This window comes from Zootoca vivipara, chromosome Z2 (genome assembly GCF_965207765.1).
Source record: "Zootoca vivipara chromosome Z2, rZooViv2.hap1.1, whole genome shotgun sequence".
Lineage (NCBI taxonomy): Eukaryota > Metazoa > Chordata > Lepidosauria > Squamata > Lacertidae > Zootoca > Zootoca vivipara.
This window is the reverse complement of record NC_142585.1, coordinates 1,296,316-1,321,057: the sequence shown is the minus strand read 5'-3', so window position 1 is coordinate 1,321,057 and position 24,742 is coordinate 1,296,316. Positions and strand designations below refer to the sequence as shown.

General features: G+C 44.9%; 1 protein-coding gene across 1 annotated transcript in view; it reads right to left on the bottom strand.

Moving 5' to 3' along the window:
- Nucleotides 1–24,704, bottom strand: part of CZ2HXorf65 (chromosome Z2 CXorf65 homolog) — a 29,223-nt gene extending 4,519 nt beyond the window's left edge. The window contains exons 1-4 of the mRNA XM_088665408.1: nucleotides 24,612–24,704; nucleotides 21,667–21,801; nucleotides 17,230–17,298; nucleotides 9,980–10,107 (exon numbers count right to left, since the gene is read on the bottom strand). Coding sequence (XP_088521534.1) covers nucleotides 9,980–10,107; nucleotides 17,230–17,298; nucleotides 21,667–21,801; nucleotides 24,612–24,651 — 372 coding nt within the window. The 5' untranslated portion in view covers nucleotides 24,652–24,704. The remainder of the gene's footprint in view (nucleotides 1–9,979; nucleotides 10,108–17,229; nucleotides 17,299–21,666; nucleotides 21,802–24,611) is intronic.
- Between the last annotated feature and the right edge of the window lie 38 nt (nucleotides 24,705–24,742).

The following is a 24,742-nucleotide window of genomic DNA, read 5'->3' as shown; positions in this document are numbered from 1 at the left end:
TTCTCCCTGTTAAAATTCATCTTGTTTGCTTTGGCCCAGTTGTCTAATCTGTTAAGGTCATTTTCAAGTGTGACCCTGTCCTCTGGGGTATTAGCCACCCCTCCCAATTTGGTGTCATCTGCAAACTTGCTCAGGATGCCCTCAAGCCCATCATCCAAGTCATTGATAAAGATGTTGAATAAGACTGGGCCCAAGACAGAACCCTGTGGCACCCCACTAGTCACTTCTCTCTTTTTTTTTTTTTAATAATTATTTATTAAATTTTCCAAAATAAACACATTTAAAACATTATACAAGACAAACAAACACATAAACAAACATTCAAAAATACAAACATCCCAAAAAAACATGCTCCGCCGAGCTTGACTTCCCTCCCTCCCCTCAAATGGTTTTCTAATCAGTTCTTATCTCGCAGTTCCTTTGTATCTAATCTTTAGGGTCAATTCGTAGGATTTATTTCACGCCTGCAAGTGTCTTTAAACCTTTACAGTTCATTTCCATATAGTCCACAAATTTACTCCAATCCCTTAGAAACCTTGTCTCCCTCTGGTTTCGAATCCTGCTAGTCAGTCTCGCTAATTCTGCATATTCAATCATCTTTGTCTGCCAGTCTCCAATTGTCGGTAAGTCCTGGGTTTTCCATTTTTGGGCTAATAATGTCCTCGCCGCGGTTGTCGCATATAAGAAAAGGGTACTATCCTCCCTTGTTATCTCTTGGCCTATCAGTCCTAACAGAAAGGCCTTTGGTCTTTTGGGAAAAGTATATTTAAATATCTTTTTCAGTTCGTTATATATCATTTCCCAATATCCTTTAACCTTTTCACATTTCCACCACATATGATAAAAGTCCCCTTCCTTTTCATTACATTTCCAGCACATTCTATTACTCATTCTATACATTTTCGCTAATTTCACTGGAGTTAAGTGCCATCTATACATCATCTTCCAAACATTCTCTTTCAAAGCAGTACATGCTGTAAATTTTATTGTTTGGTTCCATAATTTCAACCACGCATCATATTCAATATTATGCCCAAAATCCTTAGCCCATTTTATCATTACCTCTTTCGTCAACTCATCTTTAGTATACCACTCTACCAGCAAGTTATACATTTTGGACAACAATTTCACTCTGCCCCCTAGCAACTCTGTTTGAAATTTGGACCTTCTCTCCTCAAAACCAATTTTTTTTATCTTGCACAAATACATCATTAATTTGATGATATTGCAACCAACTCGTCAAATATACTTTCACCTCTTCATACGGTTTCAGTTTCCAACCTTGTTCCGATTGTCTTAGAAAATTTTCATATGTTGGTCTCTCACCTTCCATATTCACTTTTTTCACTATAATCACTTCCATTGGTGAGATCCACCATGGCGTCTTGGTCTCTAACAAGGCTTTATTTCTTTCCCATACTTCAAATAACGATCTTCTTATAACATGGTTCGTAAATCCTTTATGGGTTTTTTTCTTATCATACCATAGATATGAATGCCAACCTGCTCTGTTGTCAAATCCCTCCAAGTCCAACAAGTCCGTATTTTCCAATGTTATCCATTCTTTTATCCAACAGAGACATGACGCTTCAAAGTATAATTTCAAGTCTGGCATGGAGAATCCGCCTCTTTCGGTCTTGTCTACCAATATTTTATATTTTATTCTTGGTTTCTTCCCCTGCCAGACAAATCTTTGTAAATCTTTTTGCCATTCCTTGAATTGTCTTGTCCCCTTTATAATAGGTATTGTTTGAAACAAGAATAACATTTTGGGCAATACGTTCATCTTTACAGCTGCAATTCTACCGAGGAATGACAACTTCCTCCTATTCCATATCTCTAAATCTTTCTTTATTTCTTTCCATACCAATTCATAATTATCATTAAACAAATTTATATTTTTGGTTGTCATCCATATTCCAAGGTATTGTACCTTTTTTACGATCGCAATACCATATCTTTGCTGCAAATCTTCCTTCTCTTCTTTACCAAAATTTTTTATCATCATTTTCGTCTTTTGTTTATTCATTTTAAATCCTGCCAATTGTCCAAATTCTTCAATCACTTCTATCACTTCAGCAACACTTTCTTTGGGGTTCTCTAAAGTTACAACTACATCATCTGCAAATGCTTTCAGTTTGAATTCTTTCGCACCTAATTTAATTCCTTTGATGGATTGTTTTTCTCTAATTCTGTTTAGTAGCACTTCCAAGACCGTAATGAACAATAACGGGGACAGCGGGCATCCCTGTCTGGTCCCCTTTGTGATTTCAAATTCATCTGTCAAAATATTATTTACTATCAATTTTGCTCTTTGTTCCGAATATATTGCTTCAATCCCATTCAGGAAACATCCCCCTACCTTCATCTTTTCCAGGTTCTTTTTCATAAAATGCCAAGATATATTATCAAAAGCTTTCTCTGCATCAATGAACATCAGCGCCGCAGGTTTATCTATCCTAACCTCCAAGAATTCTATCACGTCTATAATATGTCTTACATTATCTTTTAATTGTCGGTTAGGTAGAAAACCTGCTTGGTCTTTATGGATCAAGTCCTTCAAGATCTCTTTCAATCTTGTTGCCATTATGTCTGCAAAAAGCTTATAGTCATTATTCAATAATGAAATTGGTCTGTAGTTTTTTACATCTAAACCATCTGAACCTTGCTTCGGTATCAAAGTTATATAAGCTTCTTTCCATGTGTTTGGGGTCTTTCCTCCTTGAAGTATGTTATTCATTACTTCCACTAATACAGGGATCAACTGTCCATTCAGTACTTTATAATATTTTGCCAATAGTCCATCCGGTCCTGGCGCTTTTCCTTGCTTCATCTTCTTTATCGCATTCTGGATTTCTTGTGCAGTTATTGAGGCATTCAATATATTCTTCTCTTTTTCCATAATTTGCTTTAACTTATGTTTCTCCAAATATTCATTTATCTTTCTAGCATCTTCTTTTCCTTTACTATACAGGTTTTTATAATAATTTTGAAAGGCCCTTCTGATTTCTTTTGGGTCTTCAATTATTTCTTCCTGAACTTTAATTTTGTTTATTATGTTTTGATTTTGTCTTTTCCTCAGTTGCCAGGCCAACCATTTCCCTGTTTTATTTGCCGATTCAAAATTCTTTTGTTTCATCTGCTTTATCTTCCACTCTATTTCCTGATTCACCAACATGGAGAATTGTGTTTGCAACATCTTTATATTATTCTTAATTTGCTGATCGTACGGTTTGTCGATCAGCCTCTTCTCATTCTCCATGAGGTGTCTCAGAATTTCTTCTTTCTTCTTTTCTTTATTTTTCTTTAAATAACTATTTTTTTTGTATTAAATAGCCTCTCATTACTGCTTTACTTGCATCCCAGACTATATCTATTCCAGTTTCTTTATGCAAGTTCCAATGGAAATAATCCTTCAAGATTTCTTTTGCTTTTTCCACAGTTTCTTTATTTTCCAACACTTCTTCATTCATTCTCCATCTAAAGGAATTCTGTTCTTTCCCTCTCATCTCCAAGAATACTGGATTGTGGTCCGACAATGTCCGTGGCGTTATTTCACTTTTTGTTGTCCTGGGTACTAATTCTTTAGAAATCCACATATGATCAATTCTTCCCGAACTTTGGTTTGGTTCTGAAAAAAAGGTAAATTGTTTCGTCGTCGGGTGTTTCACTCTCCATACATCTACTAGCCCCAGATTTTCCGTAAGTTCAAAGAACGATTTAGGTAATTTTCCATCATGCTTCCTCTTTTTTGTTCTGTCCAATTCAGGTATCGCCACTCCATTAAAATCACCTAACAAGATAATCTTTTGATCCATGTATTCCATTAAATCTTCCTCCAACTTCTTAAAAAATTCTGCCTTGTTTTCATTCGGTGCGTAAATTCCAACCAAAAACATTTTTTCTCCATAAAATGTTATCTGTACAACGATCACTCTTCCCTCTTCGTCTCTCGAGATCAATTTCGGATCCAATTTCTCTTTCACATAAAAGACTACTCCTCTCTTTTTATTAGCAATTGAATTTATAAACTCTTTTCCTAATCCTTTATTGATTAAAATATGACTATGTTTCTTCGCTACATGAGTTTCTTGCAAACAAATCACATCCAGACTCCTTTTCTTCAAAATATGTTCAATCTTATTTCTTTTCTTCTTATCATTTAATCCATTTACATTCCATGACAACACCTTGAGTGCCATGTTCAAATTCTATTACAAGATCTAATTTAGTCTTGGATGGGTATTTTATTACTATCTTTATCCTCTTCCTCCTCCTCCTCTGGTTTAGATTCTTCCCCCGATTCTCCTTCTTCTTTATCTTCTTCCTCTTCTTCTCTCTTTTTCTCTTTTTTCTTCTTTGGTCTGACGTCTTCTTCTTCTTCCTCCGTCTCTGCAGCCAAAATTGCTAAACTTGGTTCCAACGGCCCCAGGAACTTCTCATATTTCCTTAGAAATTTCCCGATGTCTAACATACTCGTCAATATATGTTTCTTCTCTTTGTAATAGAACATTATTCCTTCGGGATACTCCCACTTATGTTGTACTCCGTTCTTCCTCAGTAGAGACACCATTGATTTATACGCGTCCCGTTTGCGAAGGAACCTTCCCGGTATTTCTTTAAAGACGATTATGGGTCTTCCTCCGATAATTAACTTGTTAGTAAAACTTAATTTCAAAATCTCATTCTTCATTTCCATTGAATTGAAGATCACCAAGCAATCTCCTGGTGCTTTTCTTGCTCTGGCTTTGGCCGATTTTACTCTAATCCTAAATGCAGTGACAATGGAGTTACTCACTTCTTCATCTGTTTTCTCCATCCATTTCGCTAGTTCTGCGGTGATTTTTGCTTTAATATCTTCATCTTGTTCCTCTGGTATACCTCTTAATTTCAGATTTAATTGTTTTTGCTTCATTTCCATCATTGCCAAATTATCCAACATCTGTTCATGGGCCTTATCTAATTTATCAACTTTTTCTTTCACCTTATCCGATTGTTTCTTGACATCTCTAATTTCTTTCTGATTTTTCTTCACCGCTTCATCAGTTACTTTGGATCTCACTGTTAAATCCTTTATTTTTGTTGTGAGGTCCCCCACTGCCCCTTCCACCTTTTCAAATTTTTTATCTAGATTATCCTGTACTTCCCCTAACTTCTTTTCCATGCGTTTCTCATTTTGTCTTAATTCATCTTTAATTTTCTGCCATAAAACGTCCAGATCCTTGACTTCTTCTTGCTTTGATCCTCTTCTCTCTGATGGTGTTGCCGATCCTTTTTTCCCATCTTTAATCTCTTTTCCTGCCATTTTTCAAATTATATCTGAAATTATAATTTTATCCTCTAGGTGGCGCTCCTATTTCAAATATTACAAATTTAAAAAGATGTAATACCCCAATGTCCCCCAGGTGGAGCTCTAATACCAAAATTATAAATGCATGCAATACTGGGCTAACCCCCAGATGGCGCTCTAATACACTTCCAATATACTTTCCAAATAATCATGCAATAATTTTCTGCCCACCGGGTGGCGCCCCTCTTCTCCCCTCTCAGTACTTTTCCATCCACCACTCAAACAATGCAATACACAGATATAGTTTTGTCTATTGTTCTATTAGTTAGCTTCCCTTTCCCTTTCCTTTCCCGTCTTCAGCCACTCACTGGCCTAATCCACCACGGTACCTGTAAAAAAGAAGCCAAGTCCCGCAACTCTTCAGCCTCTTGATGGCCTAATCCAAAATTTTAGAGGGAAAATATAAACTTTAAACACCAAAGCCACAGCAAGTCAGAACCAGGTCTTCACAGGAGAAATCAGGCGTCGAAAATCCAAACAATAAAAGCAATGGAAGGAGGGGGTATAACACAAAAGAGAAGATAAATCCTCTTCAGCCACTGCTGGCTTAATCCACTTGGATCCTCTGCCGATCCCAAGGGAGCGAAGAGATCGGGTTTCGCTGCACTCTCCAACAAAATAAAAGTGTGTGTATATATATATATGCAAAGCCCACCGGCTAATACATACAGTTAAATAGGTTCTTTCCCCTCCTCAGTGTTGCTACAATTTAAATTCTTTTCCACCTTTCACTCCCTTCACCAAGGGTTTAACAAAGTTAAACGTTGCTACGTAGCAGACAAGTCTTTGAGCTGAAATCAGACACTTATAGCCTGAGGCTCACAGCAGGGTCCGTTTTCCCAGCAAGAAGACAAAGTAACTCTTTAAAGAACTCCCATTCACTTCTTAAACAAAAAAAAAAAGAACAGCTGCCTCGTTACAAAGTAACAAAGGACTTTGGCATACCTCACTCAGCAGGCAGTTTCACTTTTGAGTTCTCCATTCCTGCGATTTCACAACTGCGTCATAGACACACCGCTGCTGGGACGGACTCCCTTTTTGCGCCCTCAGCCATCCAAATTCGCCAAATATCTCAGGTAATCCTTAATTTCCTTCTATATATCACGAATTTATTCTTTTTTGGAAGTTCACCGCTTCACATCAGGAGCCAGAGACTGCGCTTAATGGGGCTAGTGGTCTTCTCCCTTTCGCGTCCGCAGCTCGATCCCTTCCTCGGCTCTTAACAGCAAAAAACCGGGGTGCAGGAGAGCACGCTGGATGCCGCTGGGTGCCACGACCCCCAGGGTAACCCCCCCTAGGGTTTAGGAGGATCGCAGAGCCTTTGCAATGCCTCCGTGCGCCCCCAAAAAGCTCAGGACTCCCCGAGGGGTTGTCCTGCGCTCCCTTTAAGATGTCCGCGGGAACCGGAAGCCCCACTAGTCACTTCTCTCCAGGATGAAGAGGAGCCATTGATGAGCACCCTTTGGGTTCGGTCAGTCAGCCAGTTACAAATCCACTGACTGGTAGCATTGTCTAGCCCGCATTTTACCAGCTTCTTTACAAGAATATCATGGGGCACCTTGTCAAAGGCCTTGCTGAAATCAAGATAAACTACATCCACAGCATTCCCTTCATCTACCAGGCTTGTAATTCTGTCAAAAAAATGAGATCAGATTAGTCTGGCATCAGCTATTTTTCAGAAACCCATGCTGACTTTTAGTGATCACAGCGTTCCTTTCTAGGTGCTCACAGACCGTTTGCTTAATGATTTGCTCTAGAATCTTTCCTGGTATTGATGTCAGGCTGACTGGGCAGTAATTGTTTGGGTCCTCTCTTTCCCCCCTTTTGAAAATAGGGACAACATTTGCCCTCCTCCAGTCTGCTGGGACTTCGCCTGTTCTCCAGGAATTCTCCAAGGTTCTGAAATCACCTCTGCCAGTTCTTTTAATACTCTTGGATGTAGTTCATCTGGTCCTGGAGAGTTGAATACATCTAAACTAGCTAAGTATTCTTGTACTACCTCCTTACTTATTCTGGGCTGTGTTTCCCCTGCTGAATCATCTGCTCCACATTCTTCAGGTTGGGCATTGTTTTCTTTTTTGGAGAAGACGGAGGCAAAGAAGGCATTGAGGAGTTCTGCCCTTTCTCTGTCCCCTGTTCGCATTTCACCATCTTCTCCTCAAAGTGACCCCACTGTTTCCTTGTTCTTCCTTTTGCTACGGACATACCCATAAAAGCCCTTTTTGTTGCTTTTAACCTCTCTAGCAAGCCTCAGTTCATTCTGTGCTGGCTATATGTTTGAATTCCTCTCTGATGATTTCCCCCTTTTTCCATTTTTTGTACATATCCCTTTTAAATCTTAACTCAGTTAAAAGTTCTTTAGACAGCCACCCTGGCTTCTTTAGGCACCTTCCATGTTTCCGCCTCATTGGTATTGCCTGAAGTTGTGCTTTTAATATCTCCCTTTTAACAAACTCCCAACCATCATGAACTCCCTTCCCTTTTAGTATTTCTGTCCATGGGATTTCACCCAGCGTTTCCCTAAGTTTTCTGAAGTCGGCTTTCTTAAAGTCTAGAATTTGAGTCTTAGTATGCTTGGTTGCATACTAAGTCTCCAATGAGGGAAACTTACCCCCCTGGAAAGAAGGCGCGGGCGTTTCGGTCGGAGACCATGGAAAATCCCAACCCGGAGTCCACTTCCATGTCGCAGGGATGCCCTTCAATCTGGACACGGATGGTTGTTTTCTCCTGTGCGGGGAAGGGTACGGTCTTCTAATTTATTATGGTGAGGTAGTTGCAGTCGTCAACGAGGTGAGTGCTGGACGCAGATTTGTGGCGCGAAGATCTCGGGGACACTGCAGAATCAATGGTGGCAGAATGACAGACCCTTGCAAGGTGGCCCAACCAGCCACATGCCCGGCACGTGACATCACAGAAATGGCAATTTTTCCTGTCGGGGTTTCCCCTACAGCTGGTACAAGCGGGCGGCAGTTTTTGGATGCAGTGGTACTCTGGCGCACCAACTCAACCCCTCACACGGGGCTCTGGTCTGTACTGACTACAGGGTCTCCCGTGAAATGGGTGGTGTTCAACAGTGCTTTCACTGGCTTGAGTATGTTGGTGGACCTTCCTTCTCCATAGCTTCCGTGGCAATGGCTTCCTGCAGAGCGGAGGCAAGGGTGACCTATTCTTTTGCGATGATGCGGCGGCGGGCCTTGCTGCTACTGAGGCCACAGACAAAACGGTCTCTCAGGCTTTCCTTGAGGTTGGAGAACCCACAATGTTGTGTGAGCTTCTGGAGTTCAGCTAGGAATGTCGCCACAGGCTCCCCTGCTTACTGTTGCCGCTTGTAGAAATCAACCCACCTGGACATCTTGGTCGTGGTCGGAGCCAAATGACTGGTCATTTTGGCTAGGATGTCTGTCAAAGGGCCAGTCTGTAGTTTAACTGGCACCAGCAGTTCCCTTGGTAGCTCGAAGGTCTCTGGGCCACAACAACTGAGAAACGTGGCTCGCTTCTTGGTGGCGTCCGTAATACCCCTTGCTGTTGCGTAGAACTCGAACCTCTCTACATAATCTTCATACATAATTTGTGTGGAGAGCTGAGCTGGAAGGGTTGCAACACTCTGCCAGCATCCATTCCACAGCTCGTCAGGTTGACTGATGCTGGTCGGGGAGGCCCTGAGCGCGAACAGCAGTTCTTGTTACTCAACCCTCGAACTCGGAACCTGGGCCAAGGGAATGTCTCCTTGCAGCCTCAGAATTCCGATCCCACCTTCGTTGCCAGTTGTTATGTCGTGAGTGTGATTTCAGCTCTTTGTGAAGTCAGCTCTGAGTAGTGAGTCAACATACTAGCAAGGAAATGCTAGGAGTCAAGTATAACAAGAACAATCTTCTTTATTGCAGTAGGAATCTTGACTAACTGGAGGGAAAGGGTGAGCTCCTTTTATACTCTCAGGAGCAGGGGTTGGGCAAAGGATACATTTAGATTTTGGCGGGACCCTATCAGAGTGAGGATCCAAATTGTGCTAACCAGTTAACCAATAGCAACTGTCACCCTGGAGCGGGAAAGGTAGTTACAGGAGTAGCAGAGGAACTCATGTACACAAACGGCAAACTATACCTGGCACCTTAATATCTATGCACATGTGCTACTACTAAAGAGAAGTTTTAGTCAACCCCACCCTGCTCAGAATTTTTTTATATTAAAAAAAAAACAAACCCTGGGGAGAAAGGCAATTCCCTGAGGCAGGAGGAGACTAGTTCCCTCAAGGCAAGATCACAAAGGCTACAGGGTGCTGAACATGAAAAGAGATAGGATGCTAAACCAGAGTTGAGAAAACTCTGGGCACCAGGCCTCTTTGTCAAGCCCGCAAATTCTCCCCTAGCACTGCACCCCTGCCCAGGCACACTCTCTTTCTCCCCAGGCCATGCCTCTCACCAGCCCTGCTTCACACCCTCCCTGGGTGTTTTTACCTGGCTCAAACAAGCCATTGAGCTCTGATAATGCCCTTCTGCTTGCCTAGATGGAGTCTAGAAAGAGAGGGGTATGTGCATGGCAAGTCCACAAGTCATGTCAGACAAGCTATACAGGGCCAAAATGAGCTGAATCTCCCCACCCCCCACCCCAAGGTGAAAATGAGTGCCTCACCACCACCTGATTTGCCATTGCCATGCACGACAGGAGTGATTCCATGGTTGGGGGCTTCTTGCCATCTGTGCTCTTGAGAATCTTGAGGCGGCTTTTCTCAAGGAAGTCACACTGGTTGCGCAAGGAGTCTGAAGGGCAAGCAGAGACACTCAGTGGGAAGAGGACCCTGCTGCAGCCTCGAAAAGCCCAGCTGGCTGCACCATCGCCCCAAACACAGCATTATGGCCTGTCACAGTGCATGCAGCAATTGCAATTTCCAAAACATTGTTTGTTTGTTTTAAATCAAACTTGTTCTCTGCTTCACAACCGCTCTGATGAGGCTAGGCCACATCCACTCCATGCATTTTTAGCAGTGCTCACCAAATAATCCTGGGAACTGTAGTTTACTACTCAGTACTAAAATTTCCAGCACCCTCAACAAACTACAGTTCCCAGGTTTCTTCGGGGGGAAGTTATGTACTTTCAAGGTACGATGTGGATGTGACCATCCCTATAAGTGCCATTTTACAGAAGTGGGCACTGAGGCTGTGGGAGAGACAGTGATTGGCTGAGCTTAAAAGGCAACCTCTGCTCCGAGTGAGCAACTGGAGAGGCATAACAGTGTGGAGAAGTAGTTCAGGGTCAGCTTAACACCGATCTGGTGTTCACTGGAGAATCACAGCATTCTTCTCAGTTGGAAGGGACCCTGGAGGACATCAAGTCCAACCCCCACCCCAGTTCAGTGTTGGAAGATTACAACTACAGTATCCCTGACAGATGGTCACCTGACAGATGCTCAGAAGCCTCCAGGGAAGGAGAGCCACCACCTCCCAAGGCATGCTGTCCTGTTGTTGAACAGCTCTGATCGTTCTGAAGTTTCTCTTGCTGTTCAGCCTTGTTGGGTGCAATGATGCTTACAATAAGTTAGAGAGGTGGGATAAAGGCTCGGACCCTCACTGATTCCTTCCTGTGTGACTACCTGCTGATCATTTTCTCTCTCTCAGGCTTAACTTTCTTTTTGCTGCTGCTTCAGTTGGTGTTAGTGTTGGACCTTCCTTTTAGTTGACCTCATGATTCCATGATGGCCACATGGGCATGGGCGTAGGCAGGGGGGCAGGAGGGGCAGTTGCCCCCCCTAGAAGCAGGGCCGCTGGCCAGCCTGCCCCGCTGCCCGGTGCCGTCTCCCTTCTCCCTGGCTGGCTGTGGGGCAGGTGGAGGGAAAGCCCCAGAGCCGCGCAAAGCGTTTGGCTGGCTTTCCCTCCGCCCGCCCCACAGCCAGCTGGCTAGAGGACGTCTCCCTTCTCTCTGGCTGTGGGCAGTTGGAGGGAAAGCCAGCCAAACACTTTGTGCGGCTCTGGGGCTTTCCCTCTACCCACCCCGGAGATCGTGGAGGGGGAGGAGGGGGTCGGAGCAGTCCAATTTCGGGCTGATCCTGGCGCCCCCTCGCCCCTGAACGACCATGGCTTTCCTTGCCCCACTGTGGCCCCTCCCCTCCCATGCCTTGGCCCCGCCCCTTGCCCCCCTAATTTTGATCCTGGCTACGCCCCTGCACATGGGAGCTTGTACTCAGAATGGCTTTGTTTACTAGGAGTAATAAGCCCTATGTTTCATTATTATTTCAACCAGCACTCTTACCCAACAGATTATTTCTGCCACCCCACAGACAGATGATAGATAGATAGATAGATAGATAGATAGATAGATAGATAGATAGATGATAGATAGATGATAGCTAGCTAGCTAGTTAGATTATTTAGATAATGGATATAGATATAGATATAGATATATAGATATAGATATAGATATCCCCAGACCATTCTGAGCAACAGAGAACAAGCCCACTCCATAGCTGGATCAGACCAATGGCCCATCTAGTCCAGCATCCTGTTCTCACAGTGGCCAACTAGATGCTTGTGGGAAACCATGGAGCAGGATCTGAGCAAAGAGCAACTCTCCCCTCCTGTGGTTTTCAGCAACTACTATTCAGAAGCATTGCTTTCTCCAACTGTGGAGGCAATGCACAGCCATTAAGGAGAGTAGCCTTTCAAAGCCCTTTCCACCATTAATTTGTCTAATCCTCTTTTAAAACCATCCAAATTGCTGGCTATCACTTCCTCCTGGGGAAGTGAGTTCCACAGTCTGACTATGTGCTGAGTGAATAAGTACTTTATGTTATATCAGGGAAGGTCCTTGAACAGATAATTCAACAGTCAGTCTGTGAGCACTTAGAAAAGAATGTTGTGATTACTAACTTCTCAAAAACAAGTTATGTCAGACAAATTTCATTTCTTTCTTCTTTTTGATGGAGTTACAAACTTTGTGGATGAGGGGAATGCTGAAGACGTAGCGTATATTGATGTCAGGAAGGCTTTTGACAAAGTCCCCATGGTATTTTTGCAGAGAAGCTGATAAAATGTGGGCTGGATGAGGTGGATTTGTAGCTATTAGGTGGTTCTGTAACTGGTTGACTGACTGACTGAACCCAAAGAGTGCTCAGTAATGGCTCCTTGTCATCCTGGGAAAAAGTGACAATTGGGGTGCCACACAGTACTGTCCTGAGTCTGTTGTTTCTCAACATCTTTATAAATGACTTGGACAAAGGAATTGAGGGGATGCTCAGCAAATTTGCAGGTGACATCAAACTGGGAGGGGTAACTAATGCTGCAGAAAAAAGGATTCAACGTGGCCTTAACAGATTGGAGAATTGGGTCCAAACTAAAAAATGAATTTCAATAGAAACAAATCTAAGGTTCTGCATTTGGGCAGGAATAGGCAGCTGCACAAAGATAAGATGGGGGAAACCTGACTTATCAGCAGAACATGTAAAAAGGATCTAGGGGTCTTAGTGGACCACAAGCTTAACATGAGTCAACAGTGTGACGCAGGAGCAAAATGAAAAAAGAAAAAGAAAAGAAAAGCTGATGGTATTCTAGTCTGCCTATATTCAACAGAAGTACCAGTATAGTGTTCTGATCAAGGGAGGCAATAGTCTTGGTCTATTCTGCCTTGGTCAGACCACACTGGAGTCCTGTGTCCAGTTTGGGGCACCACAATTTAAGAAGGACATTGACAAGCTGGAACGTGTGTAGAGGAGGATGACTAAGATTATCAAGGGTCTGGAAACCAAGCCTTATGCAGGATGGTTGAGGGAGCTGGGTATTAGCCTGGAAAAGAGGAGACTGAGAGGAGATATGATAGCTCTCCTCAGATATCTCAAGGGCTGTTGCATGGAAGATGGAACAAGGTTGTTTTCTTCTGCTTTGGAAGGCAGGAGTCAAATTACGATAAAGGAGATTCTAACTAAACATTAGGAAGAACTTTCCAACAGTAAGAGCTGTTCGACAGTGGAATGGTCTCCCTTGGGAGGTGGTGGACTCTCCTTTCTTGGAGGTTTTTTTACCAGAGATTGGATGACCATCTGTCATGGATGCTTTAACTGAGATGCCTGCATTGCAGGGGGCTGGACTAGACGGCACATGGAGTCCCTTCCAATTCTATGATTCCATGATCTGCCCTAATTCTCCCAGCAATCAGCTTCACTTAGTGTCCATGAGCTCTAGTGTTTTGAGAGAGGGAGAAAAAAACTTTCCCCTATCTGCTCTCTCCATGCCTTGCATAGATTTATAAGCTTCCAACCTTTCAAATACGTGATGGCAGCTATCATGTCTCCCCTTAGCCTAACATACCCGCACCCTCAAAGGACTCAGATTCCAGAGCCTTCTTGGTCACCCTTCTCTGAATGCACGCTGAACATCCTCCTTATCTCCCTGATACAGCCCACAGCTACCATGCGCTGCTTCTGCCTATTTCCCTCTCTTTACAGAGCTGGGTAGCTCCGAGTCTGCCCTAAACTCCAGTGCATACCACATCTGGCCACAGTGTGCTGGGGATCTTTGACCCAGAGTCTTTCTACAATTGTTGCCCCTCTGGTAGCTGGTGAAGAACCCTGATGGTCCCTGCTAGATCTTTTCGGTGTTAGGACTAGCAACTCTCCAGAGTCAGAATCTGGGATTCTGTGCTGGGACTGGTAATGCCTGCCTGGCTCGGCTCTGGGAAGGGAAGACAGTATGGGAAAGTAGAAATGATGAGTAGCCTTAGGATGCTTGCTTATCTCTTGGGCTAGCCTGTCCAAGGCAAACATGAGCATCCGCTAATTCTCATAACACTGTCCAGCTGCGGAGGCTCCCCCCCCCTTTGGAGTTTGTTATAAAATAAAATATACCTCTAAAGAGCCTTGGATCGGCCGGGTTGAAGATATAAGTTGGCCTGACCTGCTAGAGATATAAAACCACCAGTCAAAAAAAGATCAAGGCCTCTGCCTATTTCCTGACTGCATGTTGGTTTATTGTCTAATCTAGGAGTCTTGGATCTCTGTTGTGGCTTGAAGGAAAGCTAGAGCAAAGCAGAGTGTTGTGGGGCAGGGGGGGGCAGTTAGGCTGTATGCCCGAGTGCTGTGAGTTTGTGGGGCAGGGCAGGGGGGGGGGCGGTTAGGCTTTATTCCCAAGTCAGTTCTATTCTTGGATCCAGCAAGCAAGGACTCAATTATTGGAATAGCCAGGCTACTTCTTGGTAATGGCCTAAGTATAGGTCTTTAAGGTAACAAAGGAAGTGGCTCTGTGCCAGAAAACAAATGGGTGGGGCCCCTCCCTCAACTACCGGTAGGTGTTAAGTTAGAAAGACAAAAGCCAGAGTGGAGAGTTGTGTGTGTGAGAGAGAGCTGGAAGTTAGAAGCAGGTGCAAGCCAGAGAGGGAGAGCCATGCTTGATTTCTCCTGGAATCCAAGGCTGTGACTGGGAGAAGCAAGACCTTATTGGGGTGTTAATGCTGTGAGCCCCTCCAGGTTGCATAGATGTGTGAATAAGCCATATGCCATAAAGACACCACAGTCTCTGCTGTTCCTTACTGCCTGGAAACCGAACCCTGGGTAATTGCCTGGAACCTCTGGAGTCTCTCACCGCTCGGAGATTGGCGTTCAACAAGAGGGAAAGATCAGAGACAGGTAGTTTAGGTTTGTTTTTGTTATGTATTAGTGTATATAGTTTTCCCTCAGGTCCTTGACAGTTGTTTTAGGAGGGAACTTTAGGAGGGAACTTTAGGAGGGAACTTTGAATTATGTTTGATACATTGTTTGAGCCAGCCTCTATAAAAGCAGGCCAGCTCGGCAATGCAGTTCAGTTCTGTTCCAGCTTCCAAATAAAGAGCTGCTTTGGAGAGATTGCTGTGTCGTCTGCTATGCTTACCCACAACTTAACAGTTTTGCTCTATTTTATTTTTTTCTTCCTGCACTCTCCTGGCAAAGCATTCCTCAAACAGGACTGCCCTTTTCTTATGCAACTTGCTTATATTATTGGATAAAAGGGTGTGTTGTGCCCATATATTGAAATCTTTTCTAAGGCTGGTGTGGTTGCTGGGGGACCTGCTTTGTTCTTAATCCAGTGGTTGACAATCCTGCCTACTGTCTGCCTCAGGTTTCTGAGGGTATTGGGGCAATTGTTGGCTCACCCAGAAATTTCTAGTAAAGATAGTCTTCTGCTCAGACCTAAACTCGGGATGGGGTGGCAGCATTTGAAGAAAGGGGGTAGGAATGGCCTCTGTCCTGACACCCAGTACCTCAGTTCTATTTTAAAAAAAGATGCTAGGTGTCGAAGTCTGTCTGGAAAATACCACCACTTGGAGATCTAAAAGCTCTGCCTTCTACCCTGGTCTGTGATTTGCAGGGACAAAAGAACAGCTACACATTGGAATAACCTGCCTACAGTGGTACCTCGGTTTAAGAACCGCTCTGCTTACAAATGATTCAGTCTACAAACTCCACAAAACTGGAAGTAGTGTCTAAGAACAGAATCCGAATGGGTGGAAGGACACTGGCAGCGGGAGGCCTCATTAGGGAAAGCACACCTTGGTTTAAGAACAGTTTTGGTTTAAGAACGGGCTTCCGGAACAGAATAAGTTTGTAAACCAAGGTACCACTACCGGTATATTGACATCAGGCAACTGCTCTCACTGTATCCTTTTCAGCACCTGCTGAAAAAGCCACCCAGAGTGGCTGGGGAAACTCATCCAGATGGGCAGGGTATCTTACTAAATATTTAAATACTTCTTGTTTTTGACTTTCTCTGTCCCAGATAATTTCATTGTTTTACTTTCCTTTCTTTCAGACTTCTTTGAGGTTTCCTTTGTTTTGGGGTTTGGCAGTCAAGGAGTGCTTTATATAAATTTCATGAAACAAAACAAATAAACGTTAGAGGAGCCTGGTTGCTGGGTCAGACCAAAGGCCTATCTAGTCCAACATTTTGTTATCACAGCGGCCCAACAGAGGCCTTGATGGGAAAGTCTGAAAGCAGGAAGCAGCGAGTTCCTCCTATTTGTCATGTGCGCCGACTCAGGAAAGCGCTGGGCGAGCTGATGTTACGCAACACCACAACGTCATGCATGACACCCGGATGTCAGACGTGATGCCCAGAGGTGATGCCACCCAGGCATCGCTCAGCTTCCATGGCTGACCTTTCCTGCACCCCCTGCCACCGCCATGGGCCAGCGGGTGCTTCCCTTCCACAGCAGGAGGAGGAAGAGCTGCAGTGTTGCTGACTTGCATGACAGCATCACCTCTGGGTGTCATGTACGACATTGTGATATCATGCACAATGTTTGAACAAATATTGAGGGGGCTCAGCGCCCTGCTAACAAATATGGGGGGGTGTCAAAGGGGTTCAGCCCCTAGGAGTCAGCACCCCTGCTACTTGTGATCCTTGGCAACTGGAATCCAGTGGCACACTGCCTCCAGCACTGTAGAAAATGCATGGCTGGAAGCTGCTGATAGCTTTAACCTCCACAGACTTGTTTGAAACCCTTTTAAAGTCATCCATGTTGGTAGCCAGCAGTATGTCTTACAGTACAGAGTCATATTCTGCTCTCTTTCCTTTTGTATGTCCTGAATCTCCCACCATTTGGCTTCATTTCATAACCCCGCTGAGTTTTAATATGAGAGAGCAAGGCTCCCCCCCCCCCTCTGATGTGGGTTCCAGCACATCCCAGGTGGGCGCCATTGCCATTCTAAGAGAACAAGGAGGGAGGCGTTCATGGTGATTTCCAGCACCTCTCTTATCACTCTGAGAGAGAGTGAGAAAAACTTCTTTCTAGCTAGCCTCTTTTTCCTATATGGTGTTGCTCACAGGGGAAGGAAAGGGGGCTTTTACTTGCCCTGACTTCATAGGTTTCAGATTGCATTTTGATACACTGAGAAGAGAAGTTTAAGTCCTGCGAGTTCCTACCCAATAATTCTGCTGGAGGGTGCTTGTACATAGGGTGAAAGGCCCGGAAGCTGTTTTCTTGTTTTGACCCTGCAAAGAGAGAACCCTGTGTTACTCGCTTTGACACTTTGCAATGCATTTGCAACCTGGAACCTGGGCTGAGTGCTCTGCATTCCTAGATACAAATTGGGAGAATGCTCTCGGCATACATAGAATCATATAACTGTAAAGTTGCAAGGGATCCCCCAAGGGCCATCTAGTCCAACCCCCTTCAATGCAGGAATCACAACTAAAGTTCCCGGAAACAACTTCCCCAGGCAGGGGCCTTGAAGGTTCTGTCCCTAAGGGAGAACCGCCTGAACACACAAGGAAGGAGTTCAAAGGAGGATGGTCAAAATCAGCTCTTGAGTCAGCACTGCAGCGCAAGAAGAAGGAAAGAGACATAGACCCTTTATGCCAGAAGGACGCAGGAATCTATAGCCACAAAGACCAGAGGGGAGTTCATGTGTTCCGTGAAGAGGACTGTACCTGCAGGCCAGCGGAAGTTGACACATCTGGCATGAGTAAGGAAGGGCTACATGGTTAGAGTCGCAGCTGTCGACTGAGAAAGCTCTGGGCTGCACAAATGCCCTGACCTCCCCCACACAGTGGACCAACTAGCCTTGAGTGGGTGGGAGGCAGGGACGGTCCTGCTCCCCCCTTATGAGCATTCTTTAATGTTTACAATTAGATTAGGAGAAGATGATAAACAGGAGGACCAGGTGCACAATGAAAGAAAAGAGAGGGAGATTCCACCCCAACCCAAGCCAAATTTTGATGCCAAGAGCAGCTGCATTCGCTAACCTGCCCCCTGGACAACCTGCAGATTGTGCCAATTAAACACACACATTTGTTTTGCACCATGAGTTTTTAGTTGGCTCACCCTCAAGACTAGCGTGCCCCTGAAGAACAAAAATCTACCTACTAGCATCTAGAACTCTCGTTCAGCCGCCCCTCTAGCTTCTGAGATTTCGTCACCATCCAAACATTTCTGAGTGTATCTTTTGCTTTTTCAGGGGCTAGGAATTTGTTCCTTAATGGAAGCCAAGATTCACAGAAAGCCAAATCCTGCACTCAGGACCCTGTCCTGTGCTCTTTCTTTGCTCTGCACATCCAGAATTGTGGCAGATGCAGCCCTGGCTATAGCTGGAGGGAGATTTCTCTGCAGCCTCCAAAAGATTAGAAAAGCCAGTTCCACAAAGCATTGCCATGAAGAATATGCAGTTATAAAGAAAGGGGAAGCCACTGCCTTATATTCGGCCAATACGGCCAACTATCGCCCAGTCTCAAATCTTCCATTCTTGGGCAAGGTGATTGAGCGAGTGGTTGCGGAACAACTCCAGGCACGCCTGGAAGAAGCGGACCATTTGGATCCCTTCCAGTCAGGATTCAGGCCTCATCATGGGACTGAAACTGCCTTGGTCGCACTGGTCGATGATCTCCGGCGGGCTAGGGACAAAGGTAAGAGCTGTTTCCTTGTTCTGCTGGATCTCTCAGCGGCTTTTGACACCATCGACCATAACATCCTTCTGGACCGTCTAGAGGGCTTGGGAGCTGGGGGCACTGTCATGCAGTGGTTCCGCTCCTTCCTCCTGGGCCGTGTTCAGAAAGTGGTGGTGGGGGATGAGTGTTCAGACCCCTGGGCGCTCACTTGTGGGGTGCCTCAGGGTTCTGTCCTCTCCCCCATGCTTTTTAACATCTATATGCAGCCACTGGGAGAGATCATCAGGGGGTTTGGGCTGGGTGTCCATCAGTATGCTGATGATACCCAGCTCTACCTCTCTTTTAAATCAGAACCAGTGAAGGCGGTGAAGGTCCTGTGTGAGTGCTTGGAGGCGGTTGGAGGATGGATGGCGGCTAACAGATTGAGATTGAATCCTGACAAGACAGAAGTACTGTTTGTGGGGGACAGGAGGCGGGCGGGTGTGGAGGACTCCCTGGTCCTGAATGGGGTAACTGTGCCCCTGAAAGACCAGGTGCGCAGCCTGGGAGTCATTTTAGACTCACAGCTGTCCATGGAGGCACAGGTCAACTCCGTGTCCAGGGCAGCTGTTTATCAGCTCCATCTGGTACGCAGGCTGAGTCCCTACCTGCCCACTGACTGTCTCTCCAGAGTGGTGCATGCTCTAGTTATCTCTCGCTTGGACTACTGCAATGCGCTCTACGTGGGGCTACCTTTGAAGGTGACCCGGAAACTACAACTAATCCAGAATGCGGCAGCTAGACTGGTGACTGGGAGCGGCCGCCGAGATCACATAACACCGGTCCTAAAAGACCTACATTGGCTCCCAGTACGTTTCCGAGCACAATTCAAAGTGTTGGTGTTGACCTTTAAAGCCCTAAACGGCCTCGGTCCGGTATACCTGAAGGAGCGTCTCCACCCCCATCGTTCTGCCCGGACACTGAGGTCCAGCTCCGAGGGCCTTCTGGCGGTTCCCTCATTACGAGAAGCCAAGTTACAGGGAACCAGGCAGAGGGCCTTCTCGGTAGTGGCACCCACCCTGTGGAATGCCCTCCCACTAGAGGTCAAAGAGAACAATTACCAGACCTTTAGAAGGCATCTCAAGGCAGCCCTGTTTAGGGAAGCTTTTAATGTTTGATGGATTTCTGTATTTTAGAATTTCTGTTTTTTTTGGAAGCCGCCCAGAGTGGCTGGGGGAACCCGGCCAGATGGGCGGGGTATAAATAATAAATTATTATTATTATTATTATTATTCCTTGATAATTCCATTCCAGGTGCAGCCCAGGTTGATGCAGATGGCCGGAAGGCTCTCCATCTCCCATCAGGCTGCATTAATTGGGAAAATTCTCCCCCTCCTCATTTAATCCCCACAATAACCCTGTTAGGCGAGTGAGGTTGAGAGGCAGAGACTGTGTGGCCAAGGGGGAGTTTGAACCTCCAGCCCCTACTGGCTCTCTTTCCAAAGAGGTAAGCTCGCAGAAACCTGGATACAAGGCAGCCTTCAACAATCTGTCTGGCAAGTCCAGATGCTTTGGACTGCATTTCCCCTTAAGATTTGTAGCCCACAAGTTTCTGGAAGGCACCGGGTACAACAGGTATGGGGTACCAGGCAAGAGTCCATGGGGTGGGTGGGAGACATCCTATAGCTCTGTAGAAGAGCACCTGCCAAGCATGCAGGACATAGGAAGCTGCATCATACCAGAGTAGTCCATTGGTCCATCTAGCTCAGGATTGTCTACTCTGACTGGCAGCAGCTCTCCAGGGTTTCAGACAGGGAGTCTCTCTCAGCCCTCGAGTTGCTATTGGGGTTTGAACCTGGGACCTTCTGCATGCAAAGAATGACAGAGTCCCCTGCGGTCCCAAGTTCAGTTCCTGGTATTGCTAGTTAAATGGCAGGTAAAAGGTCATGGGGAAAGCTTTGCTGTTGACCCCAGAATGCCACTGCTGGTCAGAGCAGATAAGACTAACAGTATAGCTCAATATAATATATTGCATAAGTCAAGAGGCAGCTTTTTGATCAGAGGTGGGTAAATGGCACCTTGAACGAAACATAAGAAATGGCCAGCTAAGGCACTCACACACATACCTTAAAATTCCCCGTTGCGTTCTATACAAAACAACCCATAAAATAAAAAATATACTGGGGCAAATGACCCAATAAATGATGATGATGACGATGATGATGATAAACAGCCAGCTAAAAAACGAAGCTGAATTGTCAGCAGATCAGCAGGCACAGTTAAGGTGATAATAAAACCTCCCTAACCTGGTGTCCTCCGAGATGTTTTGGATTACAGCCCATGCTGGCTGAGACTGATGGGATTTGTAGTCTGAAATATCTGAAGATATCTGAAGAAACTGCCTTTATACTCAGATCCATTGGTCCATAAATGTCATTATTGTCTAAATTGACTGGTAGATGTTCTCCAGGGTTTGGGGCTGCATATATTCCCTACCTAGAGATGAACCTGGGACCTTCTGTATGTAAAGGAGATGCCCTGCCACTGAGTCACAGCTCCTCTTCAAAAGATTGGTGGGTTTCAGGCTGGGGGGTTCCCAGCCCTGCCTGCAGATGCTGGGGATTGAATCTGGGAACTTCTGCATGCTAAGCAGATGCCCTGCCACTTCCTTATGCTGGAGAAGGATGAGTTAGCACAACACAAGAAAACACAGCAACATCCACAGAGGAAATGTCAGGTTTCATTTTTAAGTTTCTAGACCTTATGACTGCATGGGGCAAGAAAAAGCAACAGCAATTTAAGAGGCAGCTCTCTGTGTTTGCTTTGAAGCAGCTCTGCCAGCTGTACCAGTGGGAAGCCTACGTATGTCTGACCCCACACCTTTGAGAAAGGGAATATTTGGAGCCAAGTAAGTGATGACTTTCAGGAAGCTGTGGCTACCATCTGTAGAACTAGCTGTGCAGGTGGGGGAGGGGGCATCCTAGTCCTTGGACGTACCTGGGGTACCCCGCTCCACCTTACATATGTAGTAGGTCATACGGGGAGTGAGGAACTTGCTGGCATTGTCTTCTGGAAACTTGACTAGGAATAGCAGCTTCACGGTCCCATTCTCTTCACACAAGTCAATGGGGTCTGAAAAGGGAACAGAGAGATATGGGGGCAGTGGAGTGGGTGGGTTCGCCTCCTTTTCTCTGTGTAAGCAGGGACTTTGCCTCTTTGTCAAAGAACAAGCTGGCAGTAAATCACAGCATTCAAAGTTGGTGTTAACTCTTTATTAGCAAAAACATGACCACCACAGACTTGGCTGTCAGGCCTAATGAGCACAGCAGCTCACCCCTTGTAGGTCTTACCCCATAAAAATCAGTTGCTGAGACTGAAAGTCCCTACTCCCAACAGCCATCTAAGTCCCTCCCTCACCAGGGCTTTCCCCAAACAATTAGAGATTACACCTGTGTGGAGCCTGCGGCTGCTCTGCCCATTTCAGCCCTCTTCTGGGGCTAGGAGACAGGAGGAGATGGGGGCTTGTTGCAGCAGGAGCAGGGACATCTGTGACTCTTCATTAGCCTGATTTATCTCTGCCTCATGGCCTCCCTCCTCTTCAGCCTCTAGTCTGGTCTTCTCTCTGCCACAGACTCTCCCTCCTCATTAAACCCTCTTTCCTCTTCAGCTTCTGACAATTTCTCTTCCCGGTCTCACCCCTCTTCTCCCTGTGACTACTCATTGTCATCCCACCCCCCACTCCCCAGGCTCTGAGCCCTGTTCCCTTGCGGGGTTCCCCAACTGGTTCCTCCCACCATTCTTCTGTGTGTCCAACAAGTCCATGACACTCTCCTCCTTTGGTCAAGGGCTGTGGGTCAACCCCCACAGAACACAACTACGCCAGGAGTTTCCTGTTCTCAGTCTTGCATTATACGCTCTTGGAAAAGTAATTGTGGTTAGGTTATTTAATTGCCAGTTTTCCCCTAGGGCCTGATCTACAAACATTTAAAGACAATAACAATGAAAGCAACAGACTTCAAATAGTCAAATTTATTCATAATGTGGCTCAATGCAAAACGGAGTATAAGTCTTTAGTGGAAATGCAGAAGTGTGCCCAAGTCCTGAAAGCTTCAGGCAAATAGAAAAGGGTTGCATCTGGATTGGTGGTGAGTGGTGTCCATTATGACTGGTAGGGCTCAAAAGCACAGAAAACAGTAAAGGCTTCCCCGGCCTAAAGGATCCTGGGAACGGCAGTTTGTTAAAGGTTCTGAAAGTTGTTAGGAAGTCTCTATTTCCCCTCACAGAGCTACAGTTCCCACATAATTTAACAATTAATATGTTTGATACAGAAAGACTATTGCTGATATTTTTAAAATAATAATTAGAGAAGCAATTTTGGACTTTTTGTGTAAAAAGGAGAATGAATTACTGTAATCTATTTGGGTCAGAAGATTTGGAAAATATTGCCTTTCATCAGTTGGATACCATTCTAGAATGAATATTTTGAGTAATTTCTTGCTGACAGCAAAGCAAATCATAGCTGCCAAGTAATCCCTTTTTTAAAGGGATTTTCCCTTATGCTGAATAGGCTTCCTCGCGAGAAAAGGGAAAACTTGGCAGCTATGAAGCAAATTGGAAATCCCTTTTATTTTTATATTATTATTTTCTTTTCTATTCTTCTATTTGGGTTTCCTTTTGGTATCTTCCTTCTTTGTTTCTCTGTTTTTGTTTTTGTTTATATTAGTTTCTTTTATCTTATTGTACAGTATTATGAAAAATCTTTAATAGAATCTTCTTGTTGTTGTTGTTGTTGTTTTAAAAAGACTTTAACAATCAATCTTTATTCCCAGAGAACTCTTGAGAATTACAGCCCTGTGAGGGTATTGGGGGTCTCCTAACAATTCTCTACACCCTGAACAAACTACAGTTCCCAGAATTCTTTGAGGGGGGAGCCCTGACCACTAAAGTAATACAAGTGCTTTAAACATATGGTAGGGCTGCATTTTTTTGATTGCCTAAGATCCAGGACAAAGCGCTGCTTTTCAGAAATTTCCCCCACGTCTTCCTCTCCAAAAAAATAATCATGGGGACTGCATTTTATTAAAGGTTCTGGAAATTATAGCTCTGTGAGGGGATAAACTAAGGTTCCCAGGATTCTTTGGGGGAAGACAGTTTAAAAGCATAGTAGGTACACAGACTATTACTAAGGAGGAGGGAGCTGGTGGCAGACAGCTGGACTACTTGTAAGTACCGTAAGAAGATGGTAGGTGGGGGGCCCCTAATGGACCAGCCTCCACACGCTGACATCAAATACATTCAACTCAGCACCATGCAAGTCTCCCTGGAGAAAATAGATCAGAGATGGGGAGCCATCCCATCAAAGGCCCTGCATTCAAAAATGGTGTCCAGTTTTATCCAAAAATAGCTGAAAACCTGCTTGAACTCAGGAACCTTCATGCAAAATTTGGTTATGATGTCTTAAAAGGCATCCAGTTGCGTAGTGAACAAACAACCTTCCAAAATATATAGTGGATTTCATATCTAAAAACAATTAAAACAATTTATATATCCAAAATAATCCCAGGTGCAATGCAGATGAAAAATAGGATTTAAAAAATCTCCACTTGTTGCAACAGGAAAGTTTGCAACAGGAGCTGAAAAGAAAATGGGAGTTCCAAAGTACATATTTTCAATAAAGGATGGCTTAGTCAACAGAGCCCAAGGGTCTTCCTTTGAGTTTGTACTTCTGGTATATAGAAGTCACAAGCAGTGTGGACACAAGACATTTTCCACCCGGAGATAAGATGGCATGTCATCCCCCCCTCCCCCCCGCGACCCAGCACTACCTGTTGCAGGATCTGTAGTACAGTCAACCAAAGGGAAGCAGTCTTTGTTGCCTCCTGACCATCAACTGGGCAGTGTTTGCCGCTCCACTTTCTTTGTGCTTTGGGAACTCATCTCACCTGTACTGTGCAGTCCCACCTTGTCGCGCAGGTAATGCATTAGGAGTAAGACTGAGCAGTTGATGTTCGCCAGGAGTTGTCGTTGGTCTGCAAGAAGAGGAGCCAAGGATGGTTGCTATGGGCAGCAGCTG